Below are 17,354 nucleotides of genomic sequence, written 5' to 3' on the forward strand. Positions count from 1 at the left end.
CGGCGTCTCTATGATTCTCATATAGAGAGCTACTATTTTTAATAGTAAAATACCCCAAATAAAGCAATATAAAGTTTGAAAACAGCATCTCAGAAAGAAGGGTGGGAAGATGATGGCTCCATGAAACTCCTTGTAATGCCAATGTTAATCCCCCTGGGAAACAAATGAGAGGACATTTATGAAATACTGCTGACCTGCTGGACAAGAATCGCAGAAATAAAAGCCTGGCATGTTGATACACCGTACAGGAGGATTCACGGAACAAGGTGGGTTCGGGAAGCTGCATTCATCAATGTCAGCAGTGCAAGCAAGGCTCCCTGGAGGCGACATCCAGCCATCATCACAGATGCAAGTATAATTTGGCTGCCAGGTTAAAATAAGGTAAACATGAAAATAACTAAGAATGTTCCTAAAAGAGTTACTTCAATTGCACTGTTACATTTACCAAGCCATTCTTCTGGATTCTGACATGTCAAAATTGTTGATGCAATTTCAGTTTATCTTATTTCCTCAGGTTTTCTGTTCCCCTCTCCAACAATTAAAGCTTAATGCTTACTCGCAGTGAAAGATTGTTATCATGTCAGAAAAAGAAAACCCATAATTTTCTCTGTAAAAGGTAGAAAATAATGGGTAATCACGAAATGAACCTAAACAGAGGTAGAACAACAAATACATCTCAAACCTGCAGTAAGAAACACACCAATCTGAACATTAGCTGATTTATTTTTGGCAAACTATGTAATTATAATCTAAAGAAGCAGGTAAATAAAAGTTGCTCATTCACAGACTTTCAGGCTATCAAATGGGTTCCTAATCCAAACATAAGTGCAATCATGAAGACAAAGTCTGGATTCTACTACACAGCAAATAGTATGGTGATATTCTTTGAAATCACCTCTGTTACAAAATGGCAACTATAGTTATTACAAAGACAAGTAAGATATTATTGTAAAGAGATCAAAGCATTTTGGAGACGTATCTTTTAAACAAAGTATGGATGCTGTTCATTTTGTAGCAATTAAAAAATGGGAAATGTTGAATTAATAAGAAAATATACATATAAAACATTGCTAAAATATAGTGACAACTGTGGAATTCTTCATACAGCAGGATGGTAGCCTACAGAAGACAATTTCTGAAAGCAAAATTTCCTGTCCCCCCCTTTCCTCCAGCAGTCTGCATAACATTCCCCAAATGCTACTAAGAAAATCAGGGGAATTTTGGAATAAGGTGGAGTGTGATAACACATATCCATCCTCATGGTGATGGAAGACAGAGATCCTCGACAATCAGGCAGAGATACCTTCTGCCAATGGTGATCTTCTTCACTGAAGATTCCTTCTTCCACTTCCACTTTTTCTTATGTTGATGAAGGATGCTGAGCACAGTATTCTAAGAAAATGTTGCTGCTAAATGTTTAACTAAATAAATATAAATCAAATTTTATTATTCCCAAGCTAGCTAAGATTAATTTTGATTTAAGTTCCACAGCTAATGGAATCTTCAGTAGAACTGAAAGGGCATTTGAAAAAAAAAAGAGACTTACATCCAGGAAATTGGATGTACAGCAACTGCACTGCTGTGTATTTCAAAGTTTTGGGGAAAAAAACTATTTCAGCAATTGAGTACAACTCACATACTGCAAAAATCCCTAATAAAATATTCCTGGCAGATATCTACTCTTAATACAAGGTTTCTCTTGCTTACCTGGTGGAGCTGTTCTCTGTTTCCATCCACACAAACCCCATGCCCACAGAGAAGAGAGGATCTTCCTTGACAATCATCAAATTTTGTTGTGCAGTACTGTCCATATGTTTCTGGTGTACAAATGCAACTTTTGAAAGGAAAATAATGAATTAATATAAATATTCCTTTTATGTGTCCAATCTAACATTTTGACTCAGGCACATTCATCATTTTTACATTATGTTTATATTACAAATAGTCCTCACTACCAACATTTGGAGCCAGTTACTCTATCACTAAATGTTGCAATTGCAACATCACATGATCACTCCTGACTTAACTACGCCAGTGATCAGTTTTTGATTGTGGCCATTAAGCAAATCATCACATCATTAAGCATGACGACTTGATATTTTTTCTGTTTCTGATTTTTACACCTTGAAATGAAATATTATATTATTAGAGAAAATTCCTATTTGATAGAATGGCAGTTGGTCTTACCTGAACTGCATGTTTAGAAGAAGGCGTGGGAGGAGTAACACATGGGTATTAACCGAGCCCTTTTGCCCTGGAGACTGAGGTAAATCTTAAGGCCACACCTCCATTCCTCCTTCTGACCTCCCAGATTAACCGATGGTTCGTAGCAGAGCACCCGGAAGGAAGGGACAGAGACAACACAAGCACACATCCTTCCTGCCTGGCCCTGCCTGACCACTGAACTAACTCAGGCCCCTGGTGCGGTGCGCCCTAAAAATGAGGGGAAGTGACTCCTCCCACGCCTTCTTCTAAACATGCAGTTCAGATAAGACCAACTTCCAGTTTCCGAAGTGAGGCGTGGGAGGAGTAACACATGGGACATACCAAAGCAAGATGTCCTAGAGACGGATCAATGGGCCTGAGCCCCTCGAGAGTCTAGGACTCCCTGCAGAACTCTCCTACCAAAGGCTGCTTCCATGGAGGCGTAAGCATCTAGCCGGTAATGCCTAATGAAATGTGAGGGAAAAGACCAGGCGGCAGCCCGGCAGATCTCCTCTATGGGAGCCTGGGTGGCCTCATAGGCCTGTGAGATGGCCGCTCTGATCCACCTGCTAATGGTGGCCAGGGAAACCTTGGCTCCCCAGGTGGACGGCTGAAAGGATACAAAGAGGGCTTCTGAATGCCTAAATGGCACCGTGTGCTTTAGATAGATGCGCAAGGGTCTTCTGATGTCCAACCAAGATCTTTCCCTATCCCTGGAGGGCTGTGGACAGAAGTCCGGCAGAACTATCTCTAAGGCCCTGTGGAAGGGAGAATTGACCTTGGGCATGAATGCAGGGTCTAGTCTGAGGATGACCCGGTTCTCTAGAAAGGTGCAGAGGTCAGCTCTGCTGGAAAGAGCATTGATCTCAGATACTCTCCTGGCTGAGATAATGGCAACCAGGAAGACGACCTTAAGGATCAGGAATTGTAAGGAAACTTCCCTCAGGGGTTCAAATAGTGCCTCCGTCAATGCCTAGAGGACCATAGGTAGGTCCTAAGTAGGGAATCGATGGACCACTGGAGGTTTCAGATTTGCCACTCCCTTAAGGAATTGCCTTAGGACCAGATGTTGGGAGAAGGGTGGTCCATCCACCCCCCCCAGGACTGTGGAAAGAGCAGAGACTTGTCTCCTAAGGGTGCTGGGGGCCAGATCTTTTTCCAGACCTTCCTGTAGGAAGTCCAGAACCTGGGCACAGAAGCCGAAGCTGGGACGATGTCCCTAGCTTGACACCAGTCCGCGAAAGCGACCCAGGAAGTGTTGTAGATATGAGTGGTGGACTGCCTTCTGGACACCTCGACGGTCTTAATGACCCTCGTGGAAAAGTGTGCCCTTCTCAGCTGTTCCCGCTCAATCGCCAGACGGTCAGATGGAGCCATTCTGAATCCAGATGCTCCAGAGACCTCTGGTGCAGGGACACCTCCCCCCGGGGAATCCTCCAGTGGGGAGCTGAGGACAACTCCACCAGGTCTGCTAGCCAGGGACGGCGTGGCCAGAAGGGAGCCACTAGAATCATTTCTGCTCCTTCTGACACTAACTTCCTTAAAATCCTGAGAACGAGGGGAAGGGGAAGAAAGGCATAGAGAAGACCTGGTGGCCATCTGCATTGAAGGGTGTCCGTGTCCATGGCTCCCCTGGACAGGAATCTCAATATAAATCTCAGCAGCTGAGCATTTGCTGGGGTTGCAAAGAGGTCCACCGTCGGGCGCCCGAACCTCTCGCAAATCTGCAGGAAGATGCTGGGATGGAGCTGCCACTCTCCGTTGTCGATCATCTCCCTGCTGAGCCAATCCACTTGCTGGTTCTCTGCCTGAAAATGTGTTCCACTCTGATGGACTGCAGATGCCTCTGCCCAGTTCCCCAATCAGAGGGCCTCATCGCGAAGGGCCTTGGAGTGGGTGCACCCTTGCCTGTTCCCGTGGACTTTGGCTGCCACGTTGTCCGTCAGGACCAGAATGTGGTGACCGGTCACTGTGGTCTTGAAGTGATGTAGGGCCAGATGGATGGCCCTGAGCTCCAACCAGTTTATCTTGTTGCGCAAGTCTGTTGGAGTCCAGCGGCCCTGGGTTATCTGGGCCTCCAGATGTGCTCCCCAGCCGAAAGGCTTGCGTCCATAGTGAATACCTTCCTTGCTGGCTCCTTGAAGAGGGATCCTTTGTCTAATGCTGGAGTCAGCCACCAACGGAGTGAGAGCAGCACTTGGGGTGACACTCGAACCTTGAAGTTGGCGTCGCTCGTCCTGGCTCTCTGGTATGGAAGCAGGAACCACTGGAGCTCCCTGACTTATAGGTGGGCCCAAGGCACGATCCCTATACAAGAAATGAATTTCCCAAGGAGCCTGGAAAGAAGAACTACAGGAATAGAGCGTAATTTGCGAATTTCATGGATGAGCTGCACAATGCTGTCCTTTCGGTCCAGGGACAGAAAAACCTCCCCAGACACCAAATCTATAATGGATCCTAGGTGCTGGAGCCTGGTAGATGGGACCAGCTGCCTCTTCTCTAGGTTGATAGAGAATCCCATGGACCTGAGAGTGTCGATGGTGAGCCCCAGGTACTTCCTGGCAGTCTCTGGGGACCTGGCTAGGACAAGGATGTCATCCAAATAACAGAAAAGTCAGACTGGAAAGGCTCGCAGGTGCCCCACAGCCGCGGCCAGCACATTGGTAAAGGTCCTGGGGCTGAAGCCAGCCCAAAGGGAAGGGCTTTATATTGCCCTCATGGGAGAATCTGAGGAACCTACGATGTTCTGGGGCGATTCTGATGTGAAGGTAGGCCTCCGTGAGCTCGATGGAGGCCAAGAAATCGCCTGTCGGATGCCTTCTAAGATGGATTTCAGAGAGGCCATCTTGCATCTGCGGTAGACCACCCTGAAATTGAGCAGTTTAAGATCCAGGATGGCTCTCCACCCCCCTGAACTCTTGGGCACCGAAAACAGGTTCGAGTAGAATCCGGCACCTTTCTCCCCCTCTGGGACCCTCTCAATGGCCTTGATATCTAATAGGTGTTTGATGGCCTTTGCCTTAAGAGCCCGTTTGGTCGGATCAGTGGAGGGGGCGAAGGTACGGAACCTATTGGGGGGTTGTGAGTGGAACTCCAGCTGTAACCCGAGGTTAACAGTCTAGAGGACCCACTCGTCCAAAGTGACGCGCTCCCAGGCATCCGCAAAAAGGGAGAGGCGACCGCCAATGGGGTGATCCACAAACGGATCACTTGAACCTGCAGAATGGGTGACCACCTCCTCCTCGAAAGGGCCGCTTGCCTTGCTGCTGCCCCTGAACCTGTCTCTAGGAAACTGCCTATCCCCCTGTCTATGGAACCTGGGGTTCTGGTACCTCTGGTTCTGGGCGTCCGATTCAGGCGGGGGGTAAGAAGTTCTCCTGGGGTATAGAGCATGCCGGTGATCTGGCCTTCTGGTCATAGCCACTTATTCTTGTCCAGGATAGGGTCCAGCGCAGTCCCAAAAAGCTTGTCCCTGGTGTAGTCTGCTCCTACTAGGTGCCATTTAGCCCGGAACTCCGCCTGCCAGTGGCACAACCACAGCAGGCACCTAGACACCACCGAGGATGACAATGCTCGAGAAGCATATTTAACTGCATCCAGGGTGGCATCTGCTGAGAACTGTGTGGCTGCCAGCACCTTAGAGATGTCTTGCAGCAGGCATACCTCTGTGGCCGGAGTCCTGTCCCTCAGCTGTTCCAGCCCCAGCACTGTAGACCTATTGAAAAAGGATGCAGAAGCAGCTGCCATAATGGCCCAGGTTATTGCTTGGAATGACTTACGCAACACGATGTCCGCTTTCTTATCTTCCGCTTTAAGGCAGTTGGCGATGTCTCCAGTGACCACAGCTGATGGTGAAGCTAAAATGGCAACCAGATTGCCCACTTCGGGAACCTGGAGAGCTTGGGCAAAGGTAGAATTAAGATTATAGAACCTCCGCTCATTGCCCCCCGGATTGGGAAATGAACCTGGCTTAACCCACTGGGATTTAAGCACCTCTAGAAACATATCTGGAGTAGGAATCTCCTCTTTCTCCATCGGAGGTCTATGGAAGGCCCCCTTTTTGTTACCCCTGCTAGTGCTAGATGTGGCAGTCGCAGGCCTGGGATCTGGGGGGGTGGACCAGGTCTGCTGTGGCCCTGGCCTTATGAAGTAAGGAGCTAAACAAGGAGGGGGAAAAAGACCAGCGATGTTGGGGGCCTCAGGTGCCTGAGCATCCTCGTCTTCAGAAAACCCTACCTCCTTCAATTCTCCCTCCTCTAATTCCGAAGCCTCACTAGCGGTGGAGGGAGAAGGCGATCTGCCCCTCTGGCAGCAGATGCCATGGAGCGATCCTGGTGACCTCTGGACTGGTCCCGGGAAGACCTACTCCTGGAGCTGTGGGGCTGGTGCTTCATCACAGAAGTGATCCCCTGGGCTATGGCCCTGCTAGCACCTCCTGAAAGCTTCAGGGAAGCTCATGCAGTGAAGGATGGAGCTCTGGAGGCTGTAAGTAATCCCTGGGTTCAGGGGATTGTGGTGCCAACCGATGCCTGGCTGGACTGGGTGCCCTGCACCCAAAAAGCTCACCCCTAGGCTCAGATGTATTAGCAGGCGATAAGGGGGGTGATAGGGAGCTATGCCCTCTGCCTGAACCCTTGGGGAACCTGGGGATGCCGCCAGGGCCTCATCCAGAGCTGGAAGCCTGCAGGGAGAGCGGGATCTGGAGGGGGAGGGACTGGTGGTTGCCCTAAACCTCCTAGCAGAAGCCCTGGTGATCCTAACTTCCTTCTCAGAGGTTGCCTTCCTATGGGCCCTGGAGTTGCCTGTCTTGGTTGGGGACCTCCCTCTGGGAACTGGGGAAGCCCCCCGGAGGTCCCCTCGTCCAGATCCACACCCCCTGGGGATCTGGGCCTAGCATCCCTGCTCCTCGCCACTTCTGCCATAGTACTTACAGTTGTGCTGACGACCAACCTCCTCTCTCTTTCAATCAGCTTCAATCTGGTGGATTCAGCCTTCTGGCACTGAGTCCACGTTCTTCCTCTTCCTGCCACTGATCCACGGCCTGAGTTGCTGGCAGATACCGCTCTGGAGACCTCCCCAGATTACCGGCAGAGTTGGTCCTTGAAGAAGCCTCTTCTGGCTTTGGCAGTGCTTTTAGAGCACTCTCGGTGTCCGTAGGAGAATGCCGGTCACACATTCACTCATGTGCTCAAGATGGCGGCGGGCAAGATGGCGGCCGCTGATCTGCGGCCTGATCTCCTCCTGGAGCTGGGGCGTGTTAGGGCGATCTCCGATGGATCCCCGGTCCTCCGCTGATCTTTGTTGGCCTTCTGGAGGCCGCACAGCCGTTTCTATCGCACCACGCGGTGCGAAGGCTTCCTTCCCCTCTTACGCGACCATCCGGTCGCTTGGGGTGCTCACGCATGCTATCAAGCAGCGGGGCTTGGGACCTAGCAGTGCTGAGCACGGCAGAGGAGTGGTGCAGCAATCCAGCAGATGAAGAGATGAAAAAAGGTAAAAAGTAGAAAAAAACCTGTAATAAAAATATCTAAGTCTTCGAAGTGAAGGGAGAGTCAGTAAACACTCCTTCTGGGCCAGAGACTGAGGTTAATCTGGGAAGTCAGAAGGAGGGACAGAAGTGTGGCCTCAAGATTTACCTCAGTCTCCAGGGCAAAAGGCCTGGGTTAATACCCATGTGTTACTCCTCCCACGCCTCACTTCGGAAACGCAATAATGTTTTCCCAGCTAGAATGTGGTCTCTTTCATATGAGTGAAAAAAACCAGATATAGTAAAGTATTTTGGCTTTTATCACTTTTAAATAATAAAAAACAGTTACCTTCAAGTTTCCAAATATTGTAATATAGTTATTAGTTTAAAAACAAAATTTTACATATTTTATCAGAAGAATAAATTTAGAAGAATAAATTTAAAATGCAGGTTGATATAGTGACAGAATTGAATGGACCTATGTGGTAATGTATATGAAACTGATTGGAAATAATTGGATCAGTTCAGTGATTGGATTCAAATTTTTTTCTAACATTCTGTGGCTGTGGCTTGGTGGGCATGGCAGGAGAAGGATACTGCAAAATCTCCATTCCCTCCCAATCAGCTGGGACTCCGGAGACAGAGAATAAATGGGAGCAGGGCCAGTCAGAAGTGGTATTTACCGGTCAGTGGTGGGTTTCAATTTTTTTAGAACCTATTCTGTGGGTGTGGCTTGTTTTGTTGGAGTGGCTGGTGGTCATGTGACTGGGTAGGTGTGGCCAACTTGTAAAATGTGGTGAAACTCACTTGTTTAGCAACCAAAATTTTGGGCTCAATTGTGGTCATAGGTTCTCCTTCCTTCCTTCTTTCCTTCCTTCCTTTCTTTTGTCTTTTTCTACCTTTCTTTCTTTCATCTGTCTCTCCCACTTTCTTTTTCTTTCTTTTTCTTCCTTCCTTCCTTCCTTCCTTTTCTTTCCTTCTTTCTTTCTTTTTCTTTCTCTTTCTATACTTCTCTCTCTCTTTTTTTTTCTCTCACTCTCCCTCCATTCCACATGGATTCCCCACCACCTTCATTGGAAACAAGGCGGCTGTCAGAGAAGAGAAGAGAGCGCATGCCCGTGGACTTGTCCAATGAATCCTCATCTCCTGTTCCTTCTTTGGCTGTTGCACAAGCCCACATAGCATGCACTGCCCTCTTCTCTGACAGCCGCCTCGTTTCCAATGAAGGTGGTGGGAATCCATGTGATTTCCTCCCTCTGCATGGATTCCCCACACCTTCATTGGTAACGAGGTGGCTGCCAAAGAGAAGAGGGCAGCGCATGCCACGCGGGCTTGTCCAACAGCCAAAGAAGGAACAGGAGGTGAGGATTCTGGTACCGGGACTCCGGAAGAATGGGTATGGGAAGGCATGCTAAATTTCACCAACCGGTACGCCCATACAGGTCCATACCAGCTGAAACCTACTCCAGTTACTGGTTCTCTGAACTACTCAAAAGTTCCACTACCAGTTCTCCAGAACTGGTCAGAACTCGTTGAATACCACCTCTGGATCAATTCCCTTGTACAAAACAGCTTGCAATTTATCTCATTGATTTTCCAATGATTAATTGATTTATTAAATTGGCTGATAATGACAAAGTAACATGAAATTATAAGAGAACATATGAATGCTTATATGAGAACAAAATATGATTTGTTAAATTTATTAATATTTGGTAAATATATTTGCTAACTATATCACCATTGAGCTATTCTAAGCAGCTTATAGGAATTGACAGAATGGAAAATGAAAAAAGCATAAGGAGAACAGAAGTATAGTAATAGAACAGTAAAATAAACAATGACAAAAGAACACAACAAGAATAATACATCAATATGATCACAAAAAAATGGATGGGTGGAGAGCCAGTGGGGGAAGGTGGAGTCTGCCATCAATCTAGAAATTATATATTCAAATATGTTCATGTAAAACTAAAACTAAAATATTTTTACATCATCTATTCTGCATGTCCTAAAGAGTCTTTTCAGGAAATTTCATCTGTGTTTAAATATTAATGGTTAAATGTTTAAGCAGAGACTAAATTTTTTTTTTCTGAGATGCTATAACAACATTCTGCATTTGATACTTTACACTGAGCATAAAGCTGAGCAAGGCAGTTTCCAAGTCCTTTCCAATTTTGTAAACCTGTAATTTTATGGTCCTGTATGTATAAAGCTCAGGGTTTCATAAAGCCATCACTGATTGTATGAACTTTAGGGAAGCTATGACTCAGTGCAAGTTGTGTTGCAATAGATTTATTCTTTAATGAGTCTTTTCGTTTTTTTCTGCTTTACTCCTACTACTACTACATATGTGATGGCATGTCTTTTACTTTTAGAGCTGTCTTCATTCTGTTGCTTTGAAGAATCCCCAGTTCAAGATTTACAATTCTTTTGCCACCTAAAATAATAAAGATCAAATGTCCATCCAGTTTCTAGGCCCAAATTATGCCTCAAACAGCAATCCTTCAGAGAAAGTACAGACAATACTATCCATGCTTATTCTATGTCCAACATCTGGAAATAAGCTACACGAGTTCCCCTGAATACAGGAAGTACTTGAGATACAACAAGCCATTTAATGAATGCTCCAAATTACGTACAACAGACCATCCAAAAGCTACGTAGGACCTGATTTCAAAGTTATGACAGCTGCAGTGGTTCTGCAATCGTTTGTCCTTACAATCTAGCACAGGATTGCTGCAATACCCATTGCCTCTTTTTACCCATTCCCACTCACTGCAACCCTACAACACCAGGACTTACCACCACCACCACCACCACATACCCATCATATCTCATACTTAACTTTTCAAACATGATGTCCAAGTTCCTTGGACCTCATGTTGTAGAAGGAGGGCAGATTACATGGCCCCAGTATGCACAAGAGTGTTCTAAATGCGCTTCATTTTGCTGCCTTAGAGAGGCCTGCACAGTGCTGTAGGAAGCTTCTGAATGTGGAAACTTTCTGCAGAATTGTGCAGACTTTGATAATGCAGCAGAATGGGCTTCATGGCAGTTACCCAAATGTGGCTGCCGCTTTTGTGGAACAATGTGGCCGCACAAAGAAGGAAGTTATTCCAGTGCCCTGGAAAGCTTTAGAGTTCTTCAGAAATTGAGGAGAAAGATGTTTGGTCTGATGGGGTGTGAATCAGGCATAAGGCCTGGGAGGACTCAGTGGTAATGGGAAAAGACCTGCTGGAACCCAAGGTGAGGGAAGTGGAACAAAGGGCATTTGGGAAGTGAGGAGGCCATAGGTGGGCCAGGGCCTTTATTAGGCCTCCAATCCCACCCAGGAAGAACCTCATGTTCTGTTTAGCGACCTGCATTCCCCAATATTTCATTGGAAGGAGCAGGGATGGAGGGGTCATTAGGTGGGATGTTTCACCTAACAACTGACATGATATTCAACCATAATGGGCAGCCTCCATTATGGACATATCTCAAGGACTATCTGTATAGAACTCTCATACATAATAGCTACTACTGTTAGACCATTTTTTTCCATGAGAGGTAACACATTTGGAGTACTGCATCATGTTTAGGATTTTAAAAAAGATGATGAACTAAAACATATTCAGAGAAGAATAACAAAGCTGGTTCTTCATACAGAAATAAGTTTTAGACACTATAATAAATTAAAATTACTATTAGTAATTAATGATGGAGAGTCCCACAGAAAAGAATAAGAAAGGACTTTTTGCTACTACAGGGGACAGAAGCTGGATCTAATCTGATTAAAATTATAAAATGTTGGCCGTAGATGAGCATTAGTAAATTCACTTTGATAGTAAGAATAATTTGAATCCCTGATTCAATTTATTGAATTGTGGGGAGGCTGTGAAACAATTGTGGGGAGGCTGTGAAACAAATAGAAGAGAGCAGGAATAATCAAGAGACAGTAAGTAAGTCAGCTGGTATCTCATAAACAGAAACACAACCTATAGGAAGCTTGGAAAGAAGTGTTTTATTCAAAGAATCTTCACCTTATTATGAATGAAGATCTCGAAATCCTAGAACAGCTTCCAAGATTCAGTATTTGCCCTAATGTAGGATTAAAGATAACTCAGTGAGTCTTGGTTCCTTGATCTTGCACAGCTGCTTGGGGCTTGACACAATTATCTAAACAGAAAGAGGAACTTGGCCAACTTTCATGCTATTTTTCACCCAGTTTCAAAAGCCTCTGAAAAAGGTCAGTTTAATCTTCTAATAAAAATTGATTTAGCAAACAAGCTTTTCCTGGGTTGTGGGGAGGGGAGAAGAGAAAAACAAGGGATAGAAGAAAAATAATTCCAGGAGGAAAAATAATTTTGAGGAAAAAAGTGGGGCTTCATCCACTTGTGACTTTTAATAATTTATTGGTTGCTCCAGCTTCTAATATGAGTCAGTCTCTCTCTCTCTCTCTCTCTCTCTCTCTCTCTCTCTCTCTCTCTCTCTCTCTCTCTCTCCCTCCCTCCCTCCCTCCCTCTCTCTTTCTCCCTCCGTCTCCCCCCGTCTCTCTCTCTCTCACACACACAGAGAGACAGAGAGAGAAACAGAGAGAGACAGAGACTTATACTGACACTCACAAGATTTTATTCATATATTATTTTATTCAGTAAGATATCCCTCACTAGAAGACTTAAAACGGAGATTGATGGATCAAACAGTGTTCTACAGTTTTTTTATTGTAAGGGATCTTAATTTTAAAACTGAAAGCATTGAAAACCTCTGAATAACACTCCCAAAAAGAATCTCTGAGTATATGTTGATCTAAACTTAAAAACTTTTAAGCTATGACAAATTTTCTAAAACAAAAAGAATGTCAGTTTGGTATTTGTAAAGATACATTATTTTAAAAGCTATTGTTAAGTATAATTTTCCAATGTCAAGAAAAAAAATGGTTTTCATTGGAAAGGTTTTGTTAGGAAGTTTTATAAGCCAGTTTCTTTTTAAATCAAAACTCAAATCAAATGAATCATGACTAATGAACAAGATCACGAACAGATTTTGGTGACCTGCCTGAAGGAAAAAGGATAACTCAAATGTTTTTCTGGAAAATAGTGGGCACGGCTGAGAAGATAAAGAGAGAACATTTATTTATTGTTGAAGAGTTGAATTTTTTTCTTTGTTTTTCTACATATGTAGGTAGTCCTTGACTTACAGCCACAATTGAGCTCAATTTTTTTGTTGCTAAGTTAGATGTGTATTAAGTGAGTTTTGCCCCATTTTACAACTTTCTTTGCTACAGTTAAGTAAATCAATGCAGTTGTTAAGTTAGTAACACAGTAGTTAAGTGAATCCGGCTTTGACTTTGCTTGTCAGAAGTTTACAAAAGGTGATCACATGACCTCAGGACAATGGTGGATTATGACAGGTACGCCACAGTACGTGCGTACTGGTGCCTTCCGGGAGCACCAGGTACCGCTCCAGTACGGTGCATCGGAGGGCCCACCCATCCACCCGCACTCCTTACCATTATTTGAAGTTTTTGGGCTTCCGCATTCGCAGCGTATGGCACCTGCACGACGCTCGGCCGAGCAGCTGGAGTGTTCCAGAGGCATCGTGGAGCTTTGCGGGCAGTAAGTACACATGTGCACGCTGCACACGTTCAGTGATGGGCACCCGGCCCCGTTGCACCGTATTGTAACTAGTGAGTTTATAAATCAAGCCAAAAATGTACAGCTAGTACTCTATGATCATGATTTACAGCATTAAAAAAAACCAATGTTAATTTATTGTTTCCGGCCAAAAATGTCCCATGGTAAACAATGGATTTGCTTAATGACTATGGTGTTTGCTTAATGACCATTGCGTTCACTTAATGACTCCTGCAAAAAAAGTTTTTAAAATCACATGTGACAGTTATGACTGTCATAACCTGCTTCTTAAATTGTGATCTCAATTACTGTCATAAATCAAGAACGACCTACAGTATATGGTGAAAAGGTAAAATCATATAGTTTGAGATTTGCAACATGAACCTGTTCTACTATGAAGGTCCTAGAAAAGCATTTATCTATTTGTTAACTTCCTATCCATCTGTTCCCTTGACTAGAACAGATGTTTTCTCATACAAAAGTGGCACTTAAAAGTGTTATACAAAAGACTTCCCATAAGATCATTAGAATTACCTGTAATTCCCTGGGTTATTTACACATGTTGCTCCATTCTGGCATCCTAAGGATGTTCCTTCATAAACCTGGCATTCATTAACATCAACAGAACAATCTGGTCCCTGATAAGAGAAGCACAGTTTATTTTCCAAGTAAATCAGTGATTAAAATGTGTGCATCAAGCCAATATATAATATAAAATTTCAAGGAATAAAGTAATGTTTCTTAATCTTGGCAAATTTGATATGTAAATTTCATCTCCAAGAATTCTTAAGCCAGCAGAATTCTGGCAGTCAAAATCCACACATTTTAAAGCTGTGAAGGTGAAAAAAGACTGGTTTGGAATATCCAGCTTTCCACTGTAATGCTTCCTTTATAAACATAAGCATAAGCACCTTCATTGTTCATTGAGGTACAGGGCATTTTCATTTAAATCAAAGCATAGGAATACTGTAAAAAAGCATAAAACTCTTTTAAAAATTAGCTCAGATACAGTTAGCCCTAAAAAAATTGATATTAGATATACTGAAAATATACTACACATTTGTGTGATAATTAAGCTGCTGCTGCAATATTAGATGACTAATATATATTCCTAATTATTTTTTTAAAAAGGTTTGTCTGCACGAATTAAACTGTAATTTTGTACCTGGGGAAATCGATAATTTCTGCTCCCTCCTCCCATTTTCCCCCCTAAACCGCCCTCTTCTGTATATTTTTCAACGAAGAATCATCACAACACAAACAAATGTAAGCAACTGAAAATTCTTGGGCTGGCTAGCATATGCATTTTCAATACCTAAGGATTCCATCACTAAGTAATTTCCTTCTAACCATCCTTGGTATACAGCACTTTTCAAAATAATCAGATTTTCAGCTGTCAGGTATTAAATGCAAGGGAAGATTATGGAACTCAATAGCAGAATACAAATTGGCATGCCAAAAATCCCACTTCAACTCCTGGCATCTCCAAGAGAAAGATCTTAAATGGCAAATGAACAGGAAGACCTCAGTCTAAAAATCTGGAGAAATAATTATTCAAACTAAGTTAAGGTATATGGCAATTAGACTGGACCAAGACAAATTATGCCTGAGATCAAGGAGAGAATGTAGAAGCTGGCTAGGAGAGCAATGGAATTTCACAACCTGGATAATAGATGTTCTGCCTCCACTGCCTAAGGTGGATGAATAGATTGTGTAATTTGTAATTCTCTTAATATTTATGGCAACATAATTTTGCCTAGTCTGCCCTATTGGCAAATATCTCCTGCACCATGTTATTCTGTTGCATGGCCATACAAGCCCTCTTTTAACTAGTTTCCAATTTCCTTTTATAAGATAGACTGATTCCACTGGAATGGCTCTTGTGTAGTGCAAAGTGCTGGTGCAAAGTGCTGGTGCAAAGTGCATTTTATACATTGCAATACTAAGAACCTTACCTGCCAATTGTTGGGACAAAGACAAAAGAAAGCATCTAATAGGTTTATGCAGGTTCCAGAATTCTGGCAAGGGTTGCTATTACAGGCTTTTTTTAGGAAGGTCTGGAACAAAACATAAAACAAAAATAAAATCATTCTTTTAGCATTATTACTTCTTGCAATTAATTAACCCCCAAGTACATAAAAAGTGTACATTATGTTACTCACCGTCTCAAGACTATGAAGTCGGTCTTCAATATTCACAATCTGCAGCAGAAAAAGTATGGCATATAGATTAGCATAAATCTATTTGTTGCCACCATAATATATTACTCTGCTCTGTCCAATTTCTAATTTTAATAAAGCACCTACATCCCATAGCACAAACTTTTTTGAAAATGCAAATTTTCTACGTTATATTTATGTAGCTTTTATGAATATTTTCAGATTTCAGGTAAATTGAATTCTAACTGACTTAGCGTACTATTTCAGCAGAATCTGCTTTGAGAATTTTAGTATTTCCAGAATTTTAAAAAATACATATATTTAAGAAAGATTTATTTTACTGCATTAATTGTAGGTGTTGATATTTCAAAATAATTAAATGGTCCATTCTCCTTTACTAAAGTTGAATCCAGAATAGTCTACGCAATCCTTTTAGCACTTCAGTGCCCATCAGATTCTACTTCCTCATCAACATGAGGTGTCCTTCTTCATATTTAAAGTAGTACCGGTCCCAACCCCCATCCAATGGTTAAGACATGAACCCATTAACAAGCAATGAATTATTCTCTTTTCAAAATTTACAGTTAGTGGTAATTCAAACAATACATCTTTGGCAGTAGTTAAAAATTGATTTTATTCTTTATAGATCAACTATGGCAAATAAATATATATATATATAAATTGATAGATATCATAGGCTACTCTTTGTGTGGCATAAAATGTAGGATTTTCAACCAGGACATAAAAACTATTTTGCAGGATTGCAGGACAGCAAATTAAACAAGCATATATACATATACTGTACACAAACACACACACACACACACAAACACACACAAATCCTGTTTTCCTGAAAATAAGACCTCCCTGGATAAGAAGCCCAATTGGCTTTTGTGCACATGCGCTAAAATTATTCCTCCCTCGAAAATAAATTCCCCCTGAAAATATTGCAACACAGCAGCAGCCTTGGGGTGACTATGCTTGCCGCCTCCTGCACCTCAAAAATAACAAGACCTCCCCAAAAATAAGGCCAAGCGTTTATTTCAGGGGTGTGTGTATGCATTTTCTTTCCCCAGTCACACTTAGAGCGTATTCCCAGAGCAGCCATTGCCAGAAGACTTGGCAGCCTACCTCTGGGGTTTGGAAGTCGCAGAAGAAGCCATGCTGGGATGGCAGGGGTGGTGGTCCCTGGCCCTGCAGGGGGAACTGGGTCAGGGCATGGCGAGGCTGGGAGGCGCGCAAGCATGGAGCGGAACAGCTGCTCATGCAACTCCCCTCTCTAGCCATGCAGAGCACCATTCACTGACTTAGGGGCACCAAGCTGTGTGAGCACCTGTTCCCCACCCCCAGCTCCTGCAGCTTGGTGCCTTCAGAATACCCCAAGGTTAGTGAATGGCACTGTGTCCGGCTAGAAAGGAGGTTTGCCAGGCGGCTGTTCATGAGCGTGGTTACCTCATGGCTGCTGTGTTGTGCTGCTGCAATAGTGCAATAGAGCCGTTTGTCCCTGACGCTGTGCCCGGCTCTTAGGGAGCCTGCTCACAAGAGAGCAGCCGCCTGGCATCTTTCCTCTCCAGCTGGGCCCAGTGTCACTCATCGACCTAACAGTATCCTGAAGGCACCAAGCAACGTGAGCACCTTTGCCCCCCCCCACTTCCCTTGGCTTGGAGGCTTTTTTTCAGGAGGGGCTTATATTTTTGCCCACCAAAAAATGTGGCATGGCCTTATTTTCAGGACATGTCATATTTGCAAGGAAACACGGTGTGTGTGTTTGTGTGTGTGTGTGTGTGTGTGTGTGTGTGTGTGTGTATGTATGTATGTATGTATGTATTTGTAGATTTTCACGGATGTAGGTATGCTGGCCTTGTTGTATTCAGGTCTTTTCCCGTGTAAGATTGAGATTGTTTT

At 43.8% G+C, this 17,354-nt stretch overlaps 1 protein-coding gene across 1 annotated transcript in view; it reads right to left on the reverse strand.

Annotated features, from left to right (window-relative positions):
* CUBN (cubilin) overlaps nt 1-17,354 on the reverse strand; it is a 187,038-nt gene that overhangs the window by 159,508 nt on the left and 10,176 nt on the right. The window contains 5 exon segments of the mRNA XM_032235067.1: nt 195-363; nt 1,708-1,834; nt 13,825-13,928; nt 15,246-15,347; nt 15,453-15,491. Of these exon segments, the coding sequence (XP_032090958.1) occupies nt 195-363; nt 1,708-1,834; nt 13,825-13,928; nt 15,246-15,347; nt 15,453-15,491 (541 nt within the window).

This window comes from Thamnophis elegans, chromosome Z (genome assembly GCF_009769535.1).
Source record: "Thamnophis elegans isolate rThaEle1 chromosome Z, rThaEle1.pri, whole genome shotgun sequence".
NCBI classification, from domain to species: Eukaryota; Metazoa; Chordata; class Lepidosauria; order Squamata; family Colubridae; genus Thamnophis; species Thamnophis elegans.